The sequence below is a fragment of the Nannobrachium achirus genome, assembly GCF_963921795.1.
Source record: "Nannobrachium achirus genome assembly, chromosome: 10".
Classification (NCBI taxonomy): Eukaryota; Metazoa; Chordata; class Actinopteri; order Myctophiformes; family Myctophidae; genus Nannobrachium; species Nannobrachium achirus.
The window spans coordinates 29834410-29859629 of record NC_137819.1 but is presented as its reverse complement, the minus strand read 5'-3'; the positions used below and the strand labels follow the sequence as shown (position 1 = coordinate 29859629).

The following is a 25220-nucleotide window of genomic DNA, read 5'->3' as shown; positions in this document are numbered from 1 at the left end:
GCAGCAGTCTGCTTCATGTAATACGGCGGTCTTTGGTTTCCATGCAGGCGAGGGACTGCCCTCAGACCAGCCACAACTTCATCAGGGCGTCCAAGGATCTGAGGAACAAAGACCAGTACAGCCAGGTCCTCTTCTCTGGCTTCTGTAGGAAAGTACGTATTGAATTTGTGCACACATTGCAGTGTCTGCTTGTTGCCACGAGGAGTTTCAGTCTTTTGTGTCTTCAATTTAGCCTTTTGGGTTGTTTTTTTCACACCGACATTTAGCCCCCTGCCTCCGGCTGCTCACAACGCCCATTATAAAGCTGTTGCGCATTATGAGTCTGTCTTCCGACATTACTTGCCCAAATAAAGATCACAGCAGGGGGAGTGAGAACGGAGTTGTTAATCATCCAGGCTTAATTACAAGTCATATGATTTTAAACTAATTTCAGCCTTAGCCCAAGTTTTTAATACCCCAAGTTTTAGATTGGAAAATAACGTCATAAATCAGTTGGAGTTAAGTCATAGATTTGTACGTTATTATACCTTGTGCGGAAAGTATGCTTATCAGTTCACTGCAGCAGTGGGTAATAATGAACATATTTTTTCCTTATCCGAAAAAGGGCCTCCACCAAAATGCTAGGGACCACTTAAAACAAAGCCTATTAGACCATATGAGGACACTGATACTGTAGATGGATGAAAAAGAATAAGAACTAAAAACAAGGAAAGAAATACAGCTTTAATAGATTCAATAGAACATTCTCTCTTGGTATTCATAGTCTTTGTATGAAGTCTCTTTTTTGCTGTCAGTAAAGAAAATGTTGGCAAGCCAAAAACTTACTTGTTAGAAGTACTCTGAAAATATGGGTATTGGTAAGATGAGCCTGAATAAATGTGATTCTGTTTCATTTCATCCTCTCTCTCTCTCCCCTACTCCTCCAATCTTAGGTAATCTGTGGTCTTGTTTTCAACAAAACTACAGACCGTGTATTGCTTCTCACGGACAAGAACATCTACGAACTGGGGCCAAAGAAGCAGTACAAAGTTCTGAAAAGGATTCCCTTAGACGTCGTAAGTACGCTCATGTACGACGGACTCATAAAGACACAGACAATGACGCAGACCCACCAACACACCGGCTCAGCCACCCAGCTTCTTGTCACACTTGCTTAATGATGCAAATATCAGTTAATATTGCGGGCGGCCGTAGCTAAGGGACTGTCTCGTAATCAGAATGTTCACCGGATCGCTCAGCGATATTAACAAAGGTCTACATTTCTATATAGGCTACATGGGACTTATGGGTCACACGTAAGCATTTTGTATACGTAGGCCCATTCAATTACGCTCACTGCAGTGGCATTACATTAAAGCATTCAGGTGAATGTTGGTAACACAGCTGTTGTGGGAGGGAGAGGTCAATGGAGAGACGGTTGGTTTCGTCTGACCTACATTCCTCAGTAGCGGTTAGGGAGTGAGATGGTCCGGCGACGCTACTCTCTGTGGCCACGTACTGTGTGTATGCGTTAGTGTCTGTGGTCACACTGTGGTTGCAGCAGCATCATGCACTGATCTGAGAAATTGGATCAGGTATCTGACAGGGGCCTGGGCTTTGAAGGACAAGGGGACTCATGGGAGCAGAGGAGAAATATCTAATATCTAATATCTAAGAAGGGGTTGGGGGGTTAAGTTAAAGAGAGAGAGAGTTAGGCACAGAGAGCCTGGGCAAATGCAATCTGGCTAACCATAGTCAAATAAAAGGAAACGCCCACTTCGTTTGTTCCTCTTCATCTGCGTAGCTATCAGAGTCTGTCTCGAGAGATTAGGACAAATGTGACTGGGCGATTCTGCAGAGAGCAGAATTAGCGCAGTACAAAAAATCACACCCGTGTGAACTGAGCGGTGGTTTACCCCCCCCCCCCTTCCCCCCCCTTCCCCCCTGTGTGTGTGTGTGTGTGTGTGTGCCTGGTCTGGCCTGGCCTGAACAACAGCGCCCCTCCCTTAACATGTGTGGTCATAAAAGGTACTGCAGGCCTGCAGGCTACATACAGACACACACACACGGACGGACGGACGGACGGACGCATACACACACGGCCACGTATAGGAGACGGTGTAACCACCGCTCAAAAAGGAAACCTACAAAGAAAACGAAGAAGCCTATCTGCTTATTTAGAATAATTTCCCTGATGGAAGAGATCATGCATGTTATGACATGCATGTTCAATAAGCACAGTACAAAATCATTTGAGCTAAAAACATGAAACCTGCATAACATAACGAGACAGCATTGACTTTCCAAGAACAATTCTAGAGAGACAAAGCAACAATGCCAGAGGGTTAAAAACAGTCATTATGCACGGCAGTAGAAAGGCTAAAGATAGCCTATACCATTAAGCGCCGAAGCTCAAAATGGAGTTGATATTAGGTCAGAGTGAGACTTGAGATTTTGAAATAGTTCAGCTCTTGCCTCACATCGTCCCTCGTGACTCAATGGAGTGTGACATAACATAGGGGTGCCCGGCACTTTTTTATCTTGGTGTTGGAAAGGTAACCTTGTTGAGAAAATGCTATGGAAGAATGGGACAAATTGATAATGGCCTCTTAAGTGTGTTATTGATTTGTTGTTACTGATGTGTGTTAGTAATTAGGGATGGAGCTCGAAACAAGGGCCTGCTACAAACTCGATAACACATGTATTGAGTACCCAGTATCAATAAGCTTTGGGCTTATCACGCTTGTTATCGAGCATTGCGGCCCATGACATCATGTTTAAACAATCAAGACAAGAGGCGATCAAGAAATTATTACAGTACCATTCATAATATAAATCCATTTGCCTTACTGCACACTAATGAATGATTGTTTTAATGATATTTGATGATAATATTTGTTACGTTTGTCAATTGTCATCTTCATAGATGGTGGTCAGCCACAAACTCACAGTCACAACCAGGGCAGGAATTTCATGGAGGCCATGAAGGCCATGGCCACCGTTGCCCCTCAGTTTGGCCTTGTGCCCCTCAAAGAAATGGCATGACCTGAGGCCACAGTGGCCTTAATGCCCCTCTGTACCACATATTACATAACCCTTAAATTCAACAAATTCTTTCAATGGACTAAAATCTTGTTTTATTTGATGGCCTTCAAGCCCTGGTATTTGGCCTTTGTGCCCTCAAAAAATAGACAACTCCAAAGGCCAAGTGGCCTTGCCCCTAAAATGATGAAATTCCAGGCCTGGTCACAACAACTGGCAAATAAAAAAAGATACCAGTTCTGTTTAGAAAAAACGCTCAATAGTGGGCTCGATAAAAGCCCGGCTCAATAAGTATGATCGATAAGGTGCTCGTTATCAATAAAGATTAACAAGCTCCATCCCTATTAGTAATACACATTTTAAATGGAATGTATTATCATTCTATGGAATTTCTGGATAATCACAGGTTTTGTGGCGACTCAAAATCGGGACAGGCACAAGTTGTCCAAACCTGTTGTAGCATAACATTGTACTTAAACAGGGACGTGCTGGCTATTGGGAAAAGCGGGACAACTCCCGAACGGCCGGTTCATTCCAGGCCGGTCCAGGCCGGCCATTAGGAAAAAATTTAAAATAAAATTACGGCCTTCGTTCCATTTTGGGGGCTGGGCGGCCAACAAAGTAAATTGTCACTGTCGGGCAGAAACCTCGTAAGTTTCAAATTTGTAATTTTTTTCGCAAAGCAAAGCCCTGCTTCATCATACAAGGCCGTCGCACAAAAGTAGTGAAAACAGCAGATCTACAAGCACACAACGCCTCGCACCGCGAGGCGTTGTGTGCTTGTAGATCGGCTGTTTTCACTAGTTTAATACAAAACAAACGGTTTTGGACATACAAGGTTTCCACAACGACGAGTAGCAGCAGCGCTATAGAGAGAGATCTCTCTATAGCGCGCAATGAGGGCCTCTCCAACTCTTTTTCTCGGGCTGAATCAGGGGCCCAGCACGTCCCTGTACTTAAACCAGCGAGAGCTGATTATCCCTGCTTTGATGAGTATGACACTGTCATATCCGGTATATATTATGCTCCCACCTAACCTCAGCAGTGTTCCGTATAGCGTTGAAGGACAGGTTGTCCCAGAACCACTGTCCTGACAACACAAGGAAGGACAGCCCCGTGGGCCCCTCTGGAGTGGATTAACCTGTGTTTGTAGTGGGCTCATCCCAGCCAGCTATAAGAGGCTTAGTGCCATGCGCTTTCTTCCTTTCTCCCTTCTATCTCTTTCTACAATCTATTGTGTACCGGTAGCTTCACCTTCTTTTGTCTTTCACCCTCCCGCTCTATCTCTGGCTGTCTTTCTCTTCTCCATACTCCGACTCTCTCTTGGTCTCCCCCCTTCCCTCTCTCTTCTCCATCCTCCAACTATCTCTTGTTCTCTCTGTCTGCCACCCCCCCCTTACCTCTCTCTTTTCCATCCTCCAACTATCTCTCTCTTGGTCTCTCTGTCCGCCTCCCCCCTCCCCTCTCTCTTCGTCTTGCTCTGCTTGCCCTTCTAAGTCTGTGCATGCATAGTTCCAACTGGGCCACAACTCATGACCCCCTTTCCCTACACACGTGCGCGGTGGGAAGAATTACACCACCCCACTTAAATTAGACCAAACTAATCTGTTTGACATCATTCCTATTCCTAACCTGCTTTTGGTCCAGGATAATCCTTGTTGTATTGTGTTATGCCGAACTAATATTGACCTATGTACTGGATATTATGCAGGTTCTGTATGTAGATTATATGTAAGTAAATTACCAGCCAGACAGACACCTGTCACTGTCAAGTCAAATTTGTATTTGTACAGCACATATTTCAGCACATATTACAGTTCATATGCAGGAGAAAAAGTGTTTCGCAGGAATACAAAGATGCATACAAAAATGAACTACACACATATTAGTCCAACTGTTCACACGACAAGCTCACAACGCGGCGTGAAGCGTTTTGAGCTTGTAGATCTGCTATTTTCACTAATTTGGGTCCAAGGCAAACATCTAATTTCTCTTTCGGGTCTTGAGCTAAAAAAATATTTTGGGAACCATTGCTCTTATGTTCTTGGTTTGTCCCCTGTGTAGTTAACGGGATTGAGCGTGACCAGCGGGGCTGACCAGATGGTGGCGCTGCACACAACCTCCCAGGATGACATGGTGCTGTGCCTACAGCGAGGGGAGCTGTGCCCCAACCTGGACCGCGTGGGCGAGCTGGTGGGCACGCTGGTCGACCACTTCACACGGTGAGCGGTGCCCTGTTCTCACAATGAAACCTCTCCATAGACAAGCTGTTCTTCAGGGGTCCTTCAGGGGGTCCCAGGGCGTCCCCCCAGCAGATGGCTTCAAAATTAGTTTAACCTGTTTAACCCTATTTTATACTTCGGATAATCAAAAATAGAAGGGCTATTCAAAAATAGAGAAATCTTGAATACAAATTTAAAAGATTTTAATATTTCTGAAACATTTATGTTTGAGGGGTCCCTGGAACAGTCCCTGGAATCAATGGGGCTACATTTATTATAATCAAATTATTGTCATAGGAATGCGAAATGAAAAAAAGAAAAAGAATATATATATATATATATATATATATAATATATATTATTGAACTCAAGTCTCCATGGGATGAGTAATCGATAAGAAAAAAAAAGTCATTTTGGGGGTGATATACAGATTATACAAACACACACACACACACACACACACACTCTCTCACACACACACACACACACACACACACACACACACACACACACACACACATGGGTGGGTGCGTGCATGCACTCGGTGTGAACACTCGAGGGTTGTGCCATCCAAATTTGTCTGACTGTGATGCATGTGAAACAGATTTATAAACATTGTTGATAGATCAGATTCACACATGACCAAATGTCACCGCCGCCAATTCATTTCACGCCAGTTATTCACTGCAGGAAACAGACGCAGACAACTATGACAGTGATAAATGCCAGGAATATCATTTACTTCATTGTCATGCTAGGTTAATGGGCTTAGGCTTTGATGACACATGATGTGGTAGAAACACAACCCCCAAGTATGAATATATTGTTGCTTAACTTGCTGTCGGGCAGAAACCTCTCATCTCCATATTCTAACCACGTTTTTTCGTGAATTAACGTCCTACTTGATCATACTACGCCAGCGTCGCACAAAAGCATCAAAAGTAGCAAATCCACAAGCTCGAAATGCTGCACATATCTTTTTGTGTGTCCACCTCATTTTGCATGTGTGTGTGAATGCATGTGTGCATGTGTGCCCGCGTGGCTGTGCACACGTGTCGTCATAAGCCTACTGAAATAGTTCTCTGTCTAAATTGATTGGTTCCCTAAGTCTTTTAATCCCCCCCAAATCCATTCAGGATCATACGGACTCAATACAACACAAACACAGACACACACGTACTAGACCATATCTCCCATGCAGGTTTCATCATGGTGCCCATTCCAAAAACCTAACACAACATAAAAAGGTTGTCTGTGGAATCGTCCACATTATCAATGCAGCTGTCGTGTTTCTTTCACCCAATTAAATCCTCCGCGTTGATTTAACTCTGAGAGCTACAAATGTGGACACGTTAACACTGCAGATTTTATTGTGTGTGGGGTCTCACTTTTATGACTCTTGTCTATAAGGGGGTGTTTTTGCATGGCCGGTCCTGGGGTTTTGCGGGGAAGCTTTTGTGAGTTTTATGACAGCGTTCCCCATGTGTGAGTATATGTCTTAGACTTTTGCTCTGTGTTTGGTTTGGGGGGAGGGAATCAGTGTCATTTGGGACCCTGTGGCAGCTGCCTGGCTCTGGCAGGTTGGGAGCAGTGGCGCAAAGTAACTAAGTACTAAAGTACTGCACTTGAGTACAATTTTGAGTACCTATTTTCAAATAGTGTACTTTTACTCCACTACAATTATGTGAAAACCTTAGATACTAGTTACTTTGTAGATTCTGATTATTATTATTACAAAACATTAACCGATTCAACCCTTGTACATTTAGGCCATTTTAAATAGATTTATATACATTTTGAAAACTTGAAATGGGACATTTTGCATAATGAGTACTTTTACTTTGGGTACTTTAAGTATATTTTGATGCCAACATTTTTGTACTTTCACTCAAGGAAACTTTTTCTACATTGCGGTATTGAAACTTTTGCTCTAGTAAACATTTTTAGTTCTTTTTCCACCACTGGGGGGAGGGAATTGGTGTCATTTGGGACCCCTGTGGCAGCTGCCTGGCTCTGGCAGGGTGGGAGGCGGGCAGGCGGAGCGGGCGTCATGGAGCTGAGGCCGAGCGGCGTGCTGCTGTGTTGCCTCCGCCTGTCTTTGTGCCACCATCTGGGGGTGAATGCCGGGGTCTTGACCCCTACGGGCTCCTAGTCAAAAGGAGATATCGAGACAAAGTCAGACGTGAGCTCCGTTAAGCGTGGTGTGGGAAGCGTGTGTGTGTGTGTGTGTGTGTGTGTGTGTGTGTGTGTGTGTGTGTGTGTGTGTGTGTGTGTGTGTGTGTGTGTGTGTGTGTGTGTGTGTGTGTGTGTGTTTTTTTGAGGAGAGGGGTGTATGACAATGTGTGCAACAGACACACTTACGCACACAAACGCAAGGCAAAGTGTATGGGTATTGGGGTACACATTATTTCATCAACAAGGCAAAGTGCCTCACACAAAACATGAAACATTGAGACATCCCAAAAGGACATTTGAATGTGAGAAATTCAAATAAAACCGAAAACTACGAAAATTAAGTTACAGCGCAGAAGACAAACTAGAAGCAGTGCTCTTCCGAGCACAGGTCTCCACCAGGCCGTGCGTCCTGGTGGTGCTACTGTATAATAGGCCAATGTAAAAAGGGTGGCATATGTTCTTCACCTTAGATCTTTCATGGCAATCGGACGCTGCATGCATGATTTCAAGCATTGTGTTCCAAAAATGTGTTTTGCTAAAGTCTACCTGCTGGTGGCGCTATAACAGGACAATGTTAAAAAGGTAGCATTTGTTCCTTGACCTAGTGGGAATATGTGTGGCAAATGTCACGGTAATCGCAAGCTGCGTTGATGATTTGAGGCATTTTGTTCAAAAACGGAGCAATCCTGCAAACTTTGGAAGCTAATATTAGCCAATCAGGATGGAATATGAAATATCAGACGGATCGGACTTGATCACATGACTATAGAGATACTGTGTACCGATTTGCATGATTTTTGGATAAAATCTCAAGGAGTAATATCCAAAAATGTGTTTTACATAAGTCGGCCCAAAGGTGGCGCTATAAAAGGCTGATGTGAAAAATGCAGGGCAAAGGTTTATCCTTAGCCTCTAGGGAGTGCGCTTACAAAGTTTGAAACTGATCGGTGGAGTTATAGGTAAAACCACAAATCGGGCTGTTATAGCGCCACCATGAGGCTGATTAAAAAAAAATTAAGTGGCATTTCTTCCTCTGCCTAGTGGGAACGTGTGTGCGCGATTTCATGATAATTGCACTTTGCGTTTGTGATTTGAGGCATTTTGTTCAAAACGGCTCAATCCCACAAACTTTGGAAGCCAATCTTAGCCAATCAGGGTGGAATATGCAAAATCAGACAGATCCGTGTCGATCACATGACTGTCGAGATATTGCCTACCGATTTGTAGGATTTTTGGACAAAATCTGTAAGAGTAGTGCACCGAAATGTGTTTAGCAAACATCGGCCACTAGTTGGCGCTAGAAAAGGCCCATTTGAAAAATTTAGGGCAGAGGTTCTAGATTGGCATCCAGGGAGTGTGTGTGCTCACTTTGGCAGCGTCCGGGCCAACGGCGACTGAGATTAGGCTCTCACAAACTGCGAGGACGCACGGACGGACGGACGGACGCACGCACGCACGGACGGACGGAAGGGAAAACATACTCTCCCCCATGCCTTCGGCTGGTGGAGACAAAAAAGAAATTCTCAGAAAAAGGCAGCGGCAAACAGAAAGTTCTTTAACTTTGCTTTAAAAGAATTGAGAACACACACACACACACACACACACACACACACACACACACACACACACTCACGTGCTCCTCTACTTTCCCTCTGCCTGGAAGCTGATCATCAGGGCCGTGGGAGTCACGTACAAGTCTTTTCAGTTTACACGTGTAGGATGTTGGTCAGGGGAGGAAACAGTCAGTGGAGCAGTACTGTATTAGCCTGTGCGTGCCACATTTTGCAGCCTCTCATTCTGACCCTTTTCAGTGTGTGGGTGGCCACACACCAGTAAGACTACTTAATAAACTTGACCTTTCACTCTGTACTTAGCCTGCTGTTTTTCCCCTCTACACCAAACCTCTTCTTTAGGGTTCAAATGGTTGATATAAAAAAGGAGAAAAAACTTTTCTATCACACAAGGATTTGGAGGAGGACCCACTGTAGTAACTCTGAGGACCCCCTGTTGAAGACCCTTGAGCTAGAGACGGGGAAATCCCTCTAAGTCAAACGCTGATAAGGCAAACGCTGATAAGGCAAACGCAAATGTACTGCCCGGGTCTCCTACCGTAGTGATCTTCTGCCGTCTCGTTAAGGAAACAGAGTAGCCTCCTTATTTTTAGCAATACAATGGTTATATGTCACAGTTATTGTCCACGACATTGCAAGCGAAGGCCAGCGGACCTTGGTCCTGCTCTTCACGCCCGAGCGCCGCAGGCGCGAGTGCCCGCAACTCGCCTACGTAACTCGCGCGGCGCTCCGCCGGCCGCGCGAGTTACGTAGCCGTGGTGAATGCAATCGTTATATTTATGCCCAGGACGTAAGGCCTGGGCAAGCGCACGATAAACACATGAATGGAATGAAACGCGATGCAGGTGAGCTCACATTTCACCATAACAAAAGGAGGTTTAAAAAAAAAGGAGTTTGGCTTATCAGCGTTTGCCTTATCGGCGTTTGGCTTATCAGGACGTGCAGAGACGAGGGTTGTACAAAATTGGGTCATCGGTGAAAGCAGTATTAGCAGTTCAATTTAAAAGCAGACTTCAATACTACAGTAGCTCTCTGTTGTTTGGCACACACAGGCTCGTGGTCCCTCGGCAGACTAGACCCCTCTGTTCTCCTTTATTCATGTGTCTAGCTTTCTCCATGTTCTCCTATTTCCCTCCTCCTCTCATCCCTCTCTTTCTAGCTTTCTCTCTCCTTGTCACCAGGGTCTTAGCTGTCAACATGTCCGAGTCAGCTTTGTTTATGTGCTTGTGCACATATCTCTCTGTCTGTCGGTCTATCTCTCCCTGTCTGTGTCTGTGAGTGTGCATGTGAATGTCTTTGCATGTGTGTATGTGAATGTCTAAAGTCCAGAGAGAAAGACATGGATGGGGGGCAGGGGATGTGGGGGTTTAGTCTCTCAGGGGCCATCTGCTCGGACAGCTGGATGGATATGACTGGGCTATGACAAGATTTAGGATACGGTTCGCCATACCTTTAGAACAGGGGTTCTCAAACCTTTTTAGGCTATGACCCCCAAAATAAACATACAGTATTTGAACTGGGGACCCCCAGCCTGACAAGCACTTGGAATTGTAGGTATTACATTTAATGTGACTCTGTTCCACAGATAAATATTGTGAAAATAGCAGAGCTACATGCTCACAACGCCTCGCAACGCGAGGCACATGCTCACAACGCCTCGCAACGCGAGGCGTTGTGAGCATGTAGATCGCCTATTTTCACAATGTTCGCCTCTTGCTTACTTAATATTTGACACTTTGGCAAGTTTAAATTGTTTTGTGCAGATACCCTGTATACACTTATACTCTGTGTTGGTTTGTTTACCGTTGAGTGAGGAAAAAAATTACATTAAGCTAATCATCTGGGGACCCCTCAAAATAATTCGGGGACCCCACTTGGGGTCCTGACCCCATGTTTGAGAACCACTGCTTCAGAAGATGGGACGAATATAATACACACTGATGGTGGTTTTCGGATTTCTAGAATCTCATTGAGTGCCAACTAGGGTTTTTATTGTCCCACATTGAAGCTGCAATCCGGAACTTATTGTATGATGAATCAAAGGTTATTTTAACCAGTCTGTATGGTAGAGTATGTTTATACAATATAACTAATACATCTGCAGTGGTCTCACTCTCCCTGCTGTTCTCATAAGAAATGTCGACCCTGTGTTCAGGTAGGGACGCAGAGTGGCAAACTAGTGTTGGTACTTGTACAGTAGTAACGCAATATCTAGCGCAATATCTCCTCTGCTGAGCATTCTGTTTTAGCTCAATGGTAGAAATGTGGACTCCTGAGCTGGGTTCAAATTGCAGGAAAGATATAAATATTATGGATTGCAGCTTTAAATATATATTTTTATGCCAGTGTGTAATGCAGCCTGAATTAGCAGTAGATTCTTCTTGTTAATAATTCCGAGCACTGCCGGCATACATGCAACAGCACAATGCACTTTCTAAGTTCCTCCAATTATTTCTATTCTTACCATTACTTTGTTTATGTTGCTATTTCTTTCTTTCTTTTTATTAAAGATATTTTTGGGGCTTTTTTCCTTTATTGATAGTACAGTAGGTACTAGTAGGTAGACCGGAAACAGTGAGAAAGACAGGGAGAGACACCGTCTGACACGCAGCACAGGCCATCGGGATCGGGACCCAAACCCTCAACGCGCTGTCAGACATCAGAGCCTACAGTATGTGGTATGCGACTGGACCGCTAGGCCCCTGTTGCTATTTCTGAAATTTCCCCAAATCATTAAAAAAGGGAAACACTGGCTTGTGAAGGGAGTTTGCAAATGAATAGGCCCAATAATGACTTCTCTCAGGTGTTTTTCACCCTCTTCATAATTTGTTATTTTTTTCCCCTTTTCCTCTCCTCTCTTTTTTCCCCATAGTCTTTCTTTCTCCATGTTGTTCTTCTTCCTCATTCTTCCCCTGCTCATTATTCTGTGTTCTCTGTGCTCCCCCCCCCCCCCCCCCCCGTGATGGTGTTGCTTTAATTGCAGTCTTCTGGGTCACCCTTCGCTTTCCGGTCTCCGGAGTGGTTAAATCATATGACTGCATTAACCACAAAGCATGAATATGTGAGTGGTCTGGAGAGCCGGCTTTCGCCCTAAAATCACGCAAATCGGTACACAGTATGTCTACACTCATCCCATCAACATGAATCTGTCCCATATAGCGCCACCTCCAGCCCGATTTTTAAAAACACATTTTTGGACACTGCTCCTACAGATTTTGCCCTAAAATCACGAAAATCACTACACAGTATGTCTACACTCATGTCATCAACATGGATCAGGAAGATTTTGGCAAAACACATTTTTGCCCTATTTGTGGAGATAAGTGCCCTACGGTCGCTTATCTCCCGATTAGGGAGCCTTACTGGTTAGCTAATACAGGACATTTGTGGCCACCACAATGCTAATGTGTATTTAGCTAATTACAATACATGTTAGCACTTTATCTCTTGAGAAAAAATGCAATGAAATAAATATTTGGGACTGCTGCTTGAGAAAAGATTGTTTATCCAGAGTGAATTTATGACAGAGAAATTGGCTAACTGCCGGCATCTAATAAAAAGCCATTTTACTGCTCTTCAAGCAGTAAACCTCATCGGTGCGTCAATTTATTATTTCATTATTTAGGTGTTGACTGTTTTATTGAAGGACAAGTGATGCTGCAGCGTTCGCGGCGTATTGATTGCTGTGGTGACTAATGTGTTTGGCATGTTGGTAAATATTCATTGTTTGTCTGCTTTAAAATCTGGGCTGGCATTTTCTGTTGGAATGCAGTGTCTCTCCCTCACTGGCGATGTTTGAGTAAAATACTAGATACTGTACACAGTCATAATATCTTAATGGCATTAGTAAATCTTACTGTAATGTGTGATTGGAGGTTAAGGTTTGTACTAAATCAGCTTGCTCATTTGTACTGAAAGATACGTTTTATAAACTCATTATTGTGTCACCCACCAGTGTGTAGCACAGGGGTCTTCAACAGGGGGTCCGGGACCCCTAGAGCAGGGGTTTTCAAAGTGGGTGACGGGGCACCCTGGGGTGCCGTGATGCCAGTCCAGGGGTGCCGCGAGATAATTTGATAATATTTGGAATTCATCAATATCACTTCACAATGCTTAGTAAAATTGACCTGATTTGCTCTGTACTTGATGAGTTATTTTCCATCTACGACAAGTTGACAACTCTCTTCACCAAAAATAGCAGATCTACAAGCTCACAACGCGTCACGTTGTGACGCGTTGTGAGCTTGTAGATCGACTAGAATAGGCATGCTGGGTAATAGGCATGCTGGGGTTCAAGTGGTTAAACGTCAAGTATAACGTTATTTTCAGTCAGTTCTGATGGAAACGGATATTTCTCCAATAGGATGTAAGATTCTAAAAATGAACAGTGTAATTCAAGGGTGCCGTGGATGAAAAGGTTATTTACAGGGGTGCCCGAGTCAAAAAACTTTGAAAACCCCTGCCCTAGAGGATCCTCAGAGTTACTACAGGGGGTCCTTCAAGTCTTTGTGTGATAGAAACATTTTTTCTCCTTTTTTATATTAACCATTTGAACCCTAACGTCCATATTCTGAGAACTTTAGCCAAAAATAGCTGATCTACAAGCTCACAACGCCTCGTTCTCGGCAAAGAGGTTTGGTGTAAAGGGGGAAAAAAGAGCAGACTAAGTACAGAGTGAAAGGTCAAGTTTATTAAGTATTGACGGTTCAAGTGCATGGTTAAATATCTGAAAACACAAATTGACATGGATCCAAAACTGATGATTGTTGCTGTCAAACGATGAAACTATACGGAATCTGGGGGTCCCTGCTTCATCTCTCTCTCAGCTAAGGGGTCCTTGGCCTGAAAACGTTGAAGAGCCCTGGTGTAGCACATTCTGAGTTCCATAATTAAACATTAGACACACCAGTATAGAAAGACCTCCTTAGGTTCATACAAACACTTTTGTTTGGTAGAACCCCACCCAATCCTAGGCATCTGTTCCTCTTCCTGTCCATCGGTTCTCATATGAATGTTGTTTTTGCAAATTGAGGTCCTGGTAGAAATACAGACACACACACACACACACACACACGCACGCACGCACGCACTCGCACGCACTCGCACACACACACACACACACACACACACACACACACACACACACACACACACACACACACACACACACAGAATCTGTGACAGTTAGAGTACTGGCTGGCCCTCTGCCTGACCCTTCTTGGATGTGAGTGTCACTGATTACAGACGTGGAATCTGTCCAAATGGCTCCTGTCTTTCTGAAACTCAACTAGCTTTTTAGGTCATGAAAGGCGTCATCTTTGCCTGAAATAGTCTCAACCCCCCCCCCTCTCTCTCACTCCCTCTGTGGCTGTCCTTAATGTTCTTGTTTCTCAGATGGCAAGGTAACATGACTGAAGACTAAAACAAATGGTGTGCTCAACTCGCTAATATGGAAGTATTTTTGAGCACAAGGGTGCCATGGCCCTATGATGAGTGAGTCCGATACAAATGAAAAACATCCAGCACACCTAACCGCAATACAATGTTTTGCAAAAAACATTATTATTATAGTATTATTAACCAGTATGGTAATGCTCATTATTCGCATGGGTAAACCAACCAATCAGATTTCTTCGTTAGAACTACCTGTTGTATTGCATTTATAAGCCTACAGCTATATTTCGGTCTGACCACATTGGGTTTTTACCTCCACTGTGCAGACGGTGATTTTTCTCCAGTGTGGGTACAGTACGCTGGTGACTCTTCAGGTGATCTAACCGACTAAAAGCCTTCTCACACTGTTTACAATAGAAAGGTTTTTCTCCAGTGTGGATACGCAGGTGACTCTTCAAGCGATCTAACCGACTGAAATTCTTGTCACATTCTTTACAGTGAAAAGGTTTTTCTCCTGTGTGGATACACTGGTGAATCTTCAGTTCATGTAACCGACTAAAAGCCTTGTAACACCCTTTACAATAGAATGTTTTTTCTCCAGATAGATAGTGGGAGTCCCTACTTCATCTCTCATCTGTATAATATGTAGTGGGGGTCCCTGCTTCATCTCTCTCTCATCTATACAATATGCAGTGGGGGTCCTTGCTTCATCTCTCATCAATACAATAATATAGTGAGGGTCCCTGCTTCATATCTCTCTCATCTATACAACTACCGTTTATTATGCCTTACCCGTATATTGATTGTCTGGATGGCCAAAGTGTCATGTGAAGCTCACCAATCCACCAATCCTCAAACTATGTTGGACATATCCACATGTATGCCCTTGTAGAGGATTATTGTCAGACACACAGACAGATATAGATTTGTCTAATTTATATATTTATAGATTGTTCAATTTTCCTCTCTCCCAATCAGAGCTGTTACCTTAAAACTAGCCTTCATGTAGACACCACCAGTGTTCACAAATGTAACCAAAGCCCAGTCTGTGAAGACTCTCTGCTACTGTAGTTCTCTCTAGTGTCATTATGAAAGTAGAAAGGGTTTGCTCTGTGTGGCGTGATTAAGGGGATTAACACTTCCTGATCAATGAGCTAATGACCATTGTCCACAAAATGGATTTAATATCCTTGGTGATGTAGGGCTGTCAATAACATTGTAGGATGCTCAGATTTCAGGATGAGTGATGCAGAGTTGATCAAACATTGCAGAAGGAATAAAGGGGTCGATTTGATTGGATTGTGAGATAGTGAAACACATAAAATGTGTTGTGAAAGTGTTATGTGTTGTGCAAGTCGCTGACACGAGTTTCTAGAGAGAGAGAGAGAGAGAGAGAGAGAGAGAGAGAGAGAGAGAGAGAGAGAGAGAGAGAGAGAGGAGTTGTAAGAGGAGTTGGGCTGCCCAACTTGAATAAAATACCTTGTAGCAGTCAAATATCTTTTGGGGAAAATGTAAAAAACACAGCCCCTCACGTATTAGGGTGGCAGTATGAGTAACCAGAACCAAAAACGGTTGTTCTCGATGAATTTATCATGGAGTTTGAAGTTACAATGGGTTTGTATAGGAAGGGGGCGTGTCTGGTAAAATGAATATCAAATATCTGAATATTGACTCAAGCAACTTAAACACTGTCTGGGGAGCTCACTAAAGCCTGAGTAGGCGATAAAAAGACCCAAAACATTTATGAAAGTGGAATATCCCTTAAATGTTCGCACAAGCATTGATAATAACTTTCAAGATTTTTTAATGTGAATATATAATATGAATTGCTCAGCACTGAAACAGTGAAGATTTTCCATCACCATACCAAACTGACCTGTATTTTAAATAGGCTAATTGAAGAGCGTCTATCTATATGTCAGTGCATTGAAAGACACTTGATCACGCGTATGCAGGCTTTTTATATGATCCTACTGCGTTCTTCAATAACATCCACCAAGTGTGCTACCCTCCGATGTAGGCAATGTTCCACGCGGCAAAAACTCTTGATAGTGGTACACTGTCTTTCCCTGTCGACAATCAATTTGTTGCAACATTCCGTGCTACCTCAGCGATTGACTCGGTGTGCTGCGTTAAACCGCTTTGCTCTTATCTCAGAAATCTGTGGAGGGGCTTTAGAATAAATCAATGTCAAGGAAAGTGATTGAAGCTAATGCTGTTACATTAAACTTTATGCTCCTCAATTGTGCTTCAGTGCAAAGCATTGTTTAAGAACCACAGTATAGGTAATAGTGTGCTGTACTATAGTACTGTGGCTGTGCTCAGTGGTGTAAAAAAAAAGTATACTTGAATAAAAGTATGAAAGTGTTGGCATCAAAATGTACTTGTAGATTGGCTATTTTCAAATAGCCAAGGAATAAAATAGGGCTAAAGTGGTTTAGGTATGTTTTATAATATTATCATTTATATCTGCAAAGTAACTACAGTAGTAACTCAAGTTTTCAAATAAATGTAGTGGAGTAAAATTACAATATTTGGATCCGAGGTGTAGTGGAGTAGAAGTAAAAGTACTGGGAACTGGAAATACTCAAGTACAAATACAAATACCTTTACATAAGTAAATGTACTTACTGTAGTTACTTTACACCACTGAGAATCTCAGTAGGTAAAATATACTGTACTGTCCACTGTGTCCAGTATAGTACGGGTGGCTGTGCTGTAGTTCCAATATTTTCTCAATGTTTCCTGGGGAGGCTCAGGGGGAAGCTGGTGGCTTCTGTTTTTAATGCATGTTGATGATGATAATTATGACATATAAGTCTTGGCGTTGGTCACTGGCGCTGACGCCAGTGCTAACTCTGTGTGAAGCGACGGACAGCTTCATCGTGATGCAGAGTTGCACTTCCCACTTCCCAGCAGCAGCCTTAGCAGTTGGCACCCGATGACTCAAATAGCCTCTGCCCACGATATACCCCACCATCACCATCCCCACTCCCACCCCTCACCCAACTGTCAACCCTACACTCAGTTGGGAGGCAGATTCTGCCGTTGCCCCAGTGACGGTTGTCAGGCAGCTGAGGAAAATTGCTATATACATACATTTGATTTCAGGGGGAAAATAGAAGGTGTTTATGATGTGATGAGTGGAAGTAAGGACTACTAATGGCTGTACAGTGTTGTCCACAAGAAAAGCTATAGTCAAGATGGTTATCCGGAGTTTTTGTGGGAGGCAGAGTTCATCCATTTATACTCAAAACAATAACTTTTGTGAGCTTGTAAAAAAACTAAAGACGCAAATTGTGTTGTGATAATTGCAGCTTGTAGATCGGCATACAATGAATGAAGTTTAAAGTAGGGCCAAAGAGGCAATTACTCCATTAACGCTCCCCTGCATGTAGTCATGTTTTCTGGCCTGATGACGTTGCTGTTGATGACTGTATCCAACTTTGAACCAGAATTAACAGTTTGGTCCAAATGAAATTCACAAAACAAATAGAGTAAAATTCTTTCTCAGCAAAGGTGGCTAACAATTATTGATACAGTGTCCTGTCTTGGCTATAACGTGCTGCATTAAACCCTGATATATCACTCATTCGTAATTTATGTCACACAACGCTGTCTGTCGCAGCACAACAAGCATCTACAGTACAAACTCACAACATGCACCATGTCCAAGTATAAATCAGGCTTAGGTTGACTGCTGTAATGTATAACACAACTCAACTACCACTGACAGTATATCCTATATTAATACTGACACACTCTTGTTCAACAACCATTTATGGAGTTCCTCCTCATCTCTCTTGTCCATCACTCTTTCTCCTGGGACTTTGGTCTGTGCAGAGATACCCATCTTTCTCTGTTTTGGCTCTGCTCTGTCAATCTTCTGGCCCCTCTCCTGTTTGAGCTCCTCTTGAGGACCAATCATAACCCAACCTGAAACCAGTGATGGAAGAGAGAGTCCAGACAGCAATGGGGATGGATGAGAGAGAGCAGGAATTGAAGTGAGATGCTGGGATTCGGTTTATGAATTCATATGAATGATGGGAGGGGAATAACGAAGATGACACAGTGATTTAGTGAACAACTGAGCCTTCACAGGGATTTGGAAGTCGTTTGACAGAAATACAATTTGGCTTTTGAAGTCGATTGACTTTCTTTCACTTCTCTGACCTTTTTTTTACATGGCGGTGAGCTCTAAGCCAAGCTATGATAACATTTACAGCAGACTTTACTCTACTTTTCTCTCATTAATGCAGTTTCTCAAAGTGCTAATACTGTGTTTTTTTTATTGGTTTTTTCGTTTTACATTCAATACATAAAGACATAGACACTCACATTCACACACATTCACACACATACCACCTGCACATGCCTATTTAAAGTAGTAATATTAATAATACATAGTTCCCATACATTATTTACAAAGATTTTCTTTAACCATATATTGTTATTACATTAGGTAGTTATTTCCATGAATTCATATACATACATCTCCCACAACTGTTCAAAATCACACTTTCTACCCCAAACTTTATATGTCAACCTCTCCAGCCCGATAGAGTTCATGAGCTCCCTATGCCACATCCTCAATGTTGGGGCTTCAACACTTTTCCAGCATAATGCCACAGCTCTTCTAGCTTGGAGAAGTCCAAAGTCAAAGATTTTAGTTTGCTTTGCTGAATGTATAAAGTTCCTTGGGTGAATTCCAAGTATACAGAGCTTAGCACTTAGTGGAACGGTAATTTTAAAGATTCCTGGCTTACACTTTATGACTTTTATGACCAAAATATTTGCATCTTAGGACACTCCCACATACAGTGAAATAAGGTGCCTTTCTCAATTGAACACTTGGTACAGATATCTGGAATACTAATACTGTTAGTTGCAAAGCTGTTTCTTTGTCCAGTTGTCTCTGCTCATAGCCATGTGGAGAGAGAGAGAGAGAGAGAGAGAGAGAGAGAGAGAGAGAGAGAGAGAGAGGGAAAGCGAAGCTTTGGTTGTGTACAACACACATGGTCATAATGTACAGTACACATGCTGCATGTGTACATTATGTCCATGTGTGTGGAAAGAATGGAAAAAAATCCCCAGACATCCCTTGATCCCCCAATGTGATGATCTGGGAGTGTGATCCTTCCAACGCCAGTCTGGGGGTCTTCTGTGGTATTATTAGAAGCATCATCATCACACCTGAGGCCCTGTGTCTGTCAGATGATCTGACACCCAGCTATTTACAGCTCGGAATTAATAGTTACCACAAAACATTGATTGTTTTCGCCCTTCATGCTCTCTTACTGAAACAAGAATTACTTTGCTTGCGGGTGAGTGGGTTTTATTGAAGTTCATCGAGAAGAGGTTTTCCCCCCATTGGCAGAGTTCTGGTAAACAGCTATTGGCAGTGTGCATAAGGGGCACTCTATTCGGTACACATTATCATGGGTTAGAAAATGCCTCATGGTCTTTGTGATGTATGCTAATAATAGGTCACCTCGTAATTTAAGAAGCATTAGGTTACTAAACTGCCTGGCAGAGTGACCCTTGTTGATCCTGATGATTGGACTTTAAACCTTCCGCCAGATGAAATGATGTGGCATTGACTGTTGAGCAAAAGGCCTTGGTTGATAATTTCCTAAAATAGACAGAGGGATGTGGGTAGCCATTGTGTGCAAACACACAAACGCATGTGCATTCACGCACGCACGCACGCACGCACACGCACGCACACACACGTGTCATGCACATGCACACAAACAAAAGGCACTGTATCAGGGCAATGGTACATTATTCCCTGGGACCAGTGCTGCACAGGGTCGCTGTTGATTTGATTCCCCATGCAGTGGTGGAATCCATTTTTGCGTAAGTAAGAAATAGCAAAACCACAATGTGGTTGTAATACTGTGTAATACAGTGCAACTAAGCAACATTCCTGCATTCATACACTTAAGTACAAAAGTACTCATTATGCAGAATAGCCTCTTTTACAATAATATTGGACTGGAAATTAAAGCTATACTGTGTAAGTTGCTCAACTTGTGGTCAGTAGCTCTATAGCAAACCTCGGTCGCGTCCGCGTCTTTCGGCCGTTTTTCGGTTCTCACACCCCCGCGTCTGCCTCCACCTCGCCGAGATCTATCTTTTGAGGGGTCCCTGGTTCCTGTGCGTTCAGCCATTCCGGAGATACACTCCTTCACCCATGCATATCACCGTGCACCCGAGTATAGACACACGGGAGACTACAAATATGGCCGCCCTAGCGACCCCACTCCAAGATGCGCTGTGATTGGCCGGCAGTGTATAACCCTCGCTGTGATTGGCCGGTAGTATGATGACGTCATTTTGCCGGGAAATTCTCCCCCCCTCACGGCTCATAGAAAACATATAAAGAGAAGGCTTTTGAAGCTGAAAATAACGGAGTGGGGGTTCTAAAACTTTAGCGATTTAACAGTTAGGACCATTTTAAGATTTGTTTTATAAAAAAAGTTACATGGTATAACTTTAATGTGAACGTTAATGTTGCAGCTGGTAAAAGAGGTAGGCTACATCATCAATTATCAGTTAATCGAGCAAGCATAAAACGAGGAGTAAAGTAAAAGTGCCTTACTTGAGTAAATGTACTTGGTTAGTTTCCACCACTGCACAATCCACCACTGCACAAAGGGACTGTGCACAGAGGGCCAAGCAGCATCAGTAACTAACAACACATCTTGCCACGCATTCAGCTCACACATGAAATGGCCCATAATTCTCCACAACGGAGACACCAGAGGCATATGTTCACATTGGATTAGCACAATCCAGCAATGCAGAGGAAATGATGGGGGGAAACAGGAGAGAGAGAGAGAAAGAGAAAGAGAGAGAGAGGGGGGGGGGTCTTCAGCATGAACTGCTGTTGGTTGTGCCCCAATTCTGTCTGTGATGTTGTCTCTCCACACGCGGCAGTGAATTATTTGACTGTGGCTTGAGGCCCCCCATTGACAAACAGCAGACTGCTGGGTTTATCATGTTTATATTCAACATCTCCCCCCCCCCCACCCCCGCCCCCTCTCTGCACAGAAGATGATGGAAAGATGGGAAGAAAGTAAGAGCACAAGTCGTTAAACAGCAAGTCTGTGCGTTAGTAATAGTCAGGCATTGTGGACCGCCTCCGTCCTCATTTAGCATGTAGCTTTACATACACAGCTCTGTTGGAACACAGCTCTGCTCTCAGACTATCATCCACAGGCAGCCCTCACGCTGGTCCAATTGGTTCCATTTGTGCACTCGCAGATGTACAGTAGATGAACGCAGGACTTTACTATGCACACACAGGCATAGCTTGTGGCTTTTAGTCTGAAGTTCAGGGCGTCTTAGCCCGGTGTCAACTTTCACCGGACCCTTCCTATTTATTATCCGCTCGAATCTCAGATGACAGCAGGGTCACACGCGAATCAAAACCCGGGCAAGGTCAGTGGGTTTCTGGGCCGGATGTTTCAACAGCCCCGGAGGGGGGGGGACAGCTGGTTGTTGGGGGTTTTTGAGCAAGGAGATGGATGGATGGGGGGAGGGGTGTACTCGCGACCAAGGCTACACCTGTTGGGAGTAGCTTAGCACAGATGCCGACATTCGCTTTGTGCATTTAGGGGTGGTTGTTTAAAAGTCCAGCTGTTGGGCTCTCTTTACTGAGTGCACATTGTTTTAATTTGCTGGATACAGTAACATTAAAATGTATTTATTTATCCCAGTGTTTTTAAAAACATCGCTATGGTTCCAAAATAAAGTTCTGTTGCAGCGCTGACAGAAGAAAATAGTGAAATTAGCAGATCTATAAGCTTGTAGATCGCTATTTTCACTAAAGTAGTGGTGGGTATGTTGGTGCTGAGTGAACGTCAGTGCAGAGCATGGAGCATGGCCTTCATCACAGGCCATCATCTTCAGCTGACAGTGCAGCCGGGAGGCAGAAAAAGTCCTCTTCCCAGCTGTCTGCCACCAAAGAGATTTGATATGCCACAGCACCCTCACCTCCACCCTCTATGAAAATAGAGGATCCATTTTGTTGTCATGGACTGCTCAGCTTCAAAACAGTAATAATTAGCCTAGTACAGTCGTCTTCAACCCTTTTCATATCAAGGTCCATTATTTATTCAGCATTTGAGCCACGGACCACCATTTGACGATGTAGCCTCTCAGACCCAAGACTTGGAGTATAATATACTTAGAATATTTTGTTGTTGTTGGATACGATTTTTTCCTCCCCACAATTACATGTGTTGGTATCATAGGAGAGATACAGGCCAACGTTGATCAAAATAACAATTCTTGGGGCGCCCGCTGGCCTGGTGGTCTAGGCGCATACCACATACTAGGCTATGATGCCTGCTGGCGTCGCCGGTTCGATTCCCGATCTGGACGACCTTTGCCACATGTCATTCCCCATCTCTCTCCCCATTTCCTGCCAGTCTACTGTATCCTATCAAATAAAGGCATAAAAGCCAAAAATAAATAAATCTAAAAAAAAAGAAAATCTTCTCTACATTCTCTAATTGTGTAGACTTCTTTTAAATTAAGCAGATGTTTAACAATAATTTAACTCTTGAGAGTTAAATAAAGGGTCCATTTGCTTACCAACTCTCCATCACTTATCTGGGTACCACCTGCAATCTGTCCAAGGACCACTGGTGGTCCCGAATCACTTGTTTAAAACCACTGACCTAGTACGTTGCATTGTGCATGGTGTGTGCTTGTACATGTACAGTATGTGTGTACACTGTTAGACTTTAAGTACTATGGATTTTCCTGTATGGTTTGTAAGTATCCTAATACTAATCTATCTCTGTTTCAGAGTGAGGAAAGTCCCCTTACCGGTGAAGGTTTGCAGTCCAGTCGTCCAGGTGCACATGCGTGGTAAGCCTAAGACCGTTGCTGTGGAGACTAAGGCCGGCCAGACCAACGTGGACTTCAAGAAGAGCCGAGATGGCTTTGTCTTGCTGTTGCCCTCAAACTGATGCAGGCTGTCCTATACCATAAACACCCAGTTACCTCTCAACGTCGCTGGACGTTTCCCACACAGTATAATCCTTAGTGTTGGTGTAAATCTGAGAACGTATAAATGGACTCAGAATTAAACAAGCACAGGATTGTACCGTACAGGAGGGCTTGGTTCCTCAGTGGTACGTCCCATGACTCCCATCACACCATCATCATCAGCCTGGTAACCCAAGACGTTCTGATGAAGGCCTCCTTAAATCGTCACAGTCAATGTCCCAGCTATACTTAAAGCTGCGATCCCTAAGCTTTAAATGTCCTACTCTGGATTCGATCCGTGTGGGAGACCAAACTTCTGCCGATCTTCCAAGATGGAATCCCCGCTTGGCCAGGGGAGATATTTTGCTTGCCTCAGGCAGGGCTACTTGTCAACCAGTAGGTAGAGGTGTCCATCCTGGCACCAGTCTACATTTCTCAATGGAACAATAAGGACACCTCCAAACACTGCATATATTTATAGTGCATGAACATACAGATTGTTAAAATAATGTTATATTCATTCATTTAAGTTCTGGATTGCAGCTTTAAAAAATCACACTCGTGTGAACTGAGCGGTGGTGTGTGTGTGTGTGTGTGTGTGTGTGTGTGTGTGTGTGTGTGTGTGTGTGTGTGTGTGTGTGTGTGTGTGTGTGTTGTGTGTGTGTGCAACAGCGCCCCTCCCTTAACATGTGTGGTCAGAAAAGGTTACTGCAGGCTACAGACAGACAGACACGGAGACAGACAGACAGACAGACAGACCCACACACACGGCCACGTATAGGAGCGTTGTGACCACCGCTCAAAAAAGAAGAAAAAAGGGGATGCATGATAAACTCTACAAAGCCATAAAACGTGTTGGTCAGAGCAGGGATGGACAGGTATTTCTTACACATCCACAATCCATTTTTCAAATTGATTGTGAGTTCAATAGAGGGTGAATTTATTTTCCAAAGAGGGCTGGGTTGCATTATTAGCTTTTTTCTTTTTTTTACTCTTGGCACTGGGAGGTCTTTTCTATCGCCACTGTTGGGCAGAAAGCCCGTATCTCCAAATTTCAAATTTGGAAGTTTTTTCATAAAGTAAAGCCCTGCTTCATCACACAATACTGTCACACAAAACTAGTGAAAATAGATCTACAAGCAGATCTACAAGCACACAACGCCTCGCGGTGTGCTTGTAGATCGGCTATTTTCACTATTTTAAATCATTTTTAAAATACAAAAAAAAAAATGAGTTTTGGACATACAAGGTTGCTACCCGACAACGACAATAAAACAATCTAAAGATCTGGGAGGAATTGGCAGCTTCTGCTAAAACAGGGACTTATCCACCTCAGAATGCAGTATTAAAAGTCAAGTTAAACTTGTTCTTGCCGCTTTTACATTTGCAGATGTTTTATATCGGTACATAGCATTTTTTATACAAAATGAACAATGAATGCACTTTTCGCTAATGAAATATTGTAAAACATAATTACAACAAAGACATTTCAAATATATTTTTTCAAACTGAATTATTTCAATGCCTTTGCTAAATGAGCTTTACTTGTGCATTGTCTATTGCTGCTGTCTAGAAAAGTAAGACATTTTTTTATCAGAAGTAATAAAGAAGGGAAAGTAAAATAAATTATTAAAAATGATATTTTTTTTTGTGCCGTGGGTGTTTTAATTTCTGCAATGTTCTTCCTTTGTGAATAAAGTAGAATCTGCTGAGTTTACTGAAATAGTCAAAAAAGAAGAAAAAAGGGGATGCATGATAAACTCTACAAAGCCATAAAACGTGTTGGTCAGAGCAGGGATGGACAGGTATTTCTTACACATCCACAATCCATTTT

General features: G+C 43.2%; 1 protein-coding gene across 1 annotated transcript in view; it reads left to right on the top strand.

Annotated features, from left to right (window-relative positions):
- The window catches only part of myo1g (myosin IG), a 56108-nt gene extending 32487 nt beyond the window's left edge, over window positions 1-23621 (top strand). Inside the window, exons 18-21 of the mRNA XM_080735803.1 lie at window positions 48-152; window positions 933-1055; window positions 5086-5243; window positions 23205-23621. Coding sequence (XP_080591929.1) covers window positions 48-152; window positions 933-1055; window positions 5086-5243; window positions 23205-23367 — 549 coding nt within the window. The 3' untranslated portion in view covers window positions 23368-23621. The remainder of the gene's footprint in view (window positions 1-47; window positions 153-932; window positions 1056-5085; window positions 5244-23204) is intronic.
- Window positions 23622-25220: the final 1599 nt, after the last annotated feature.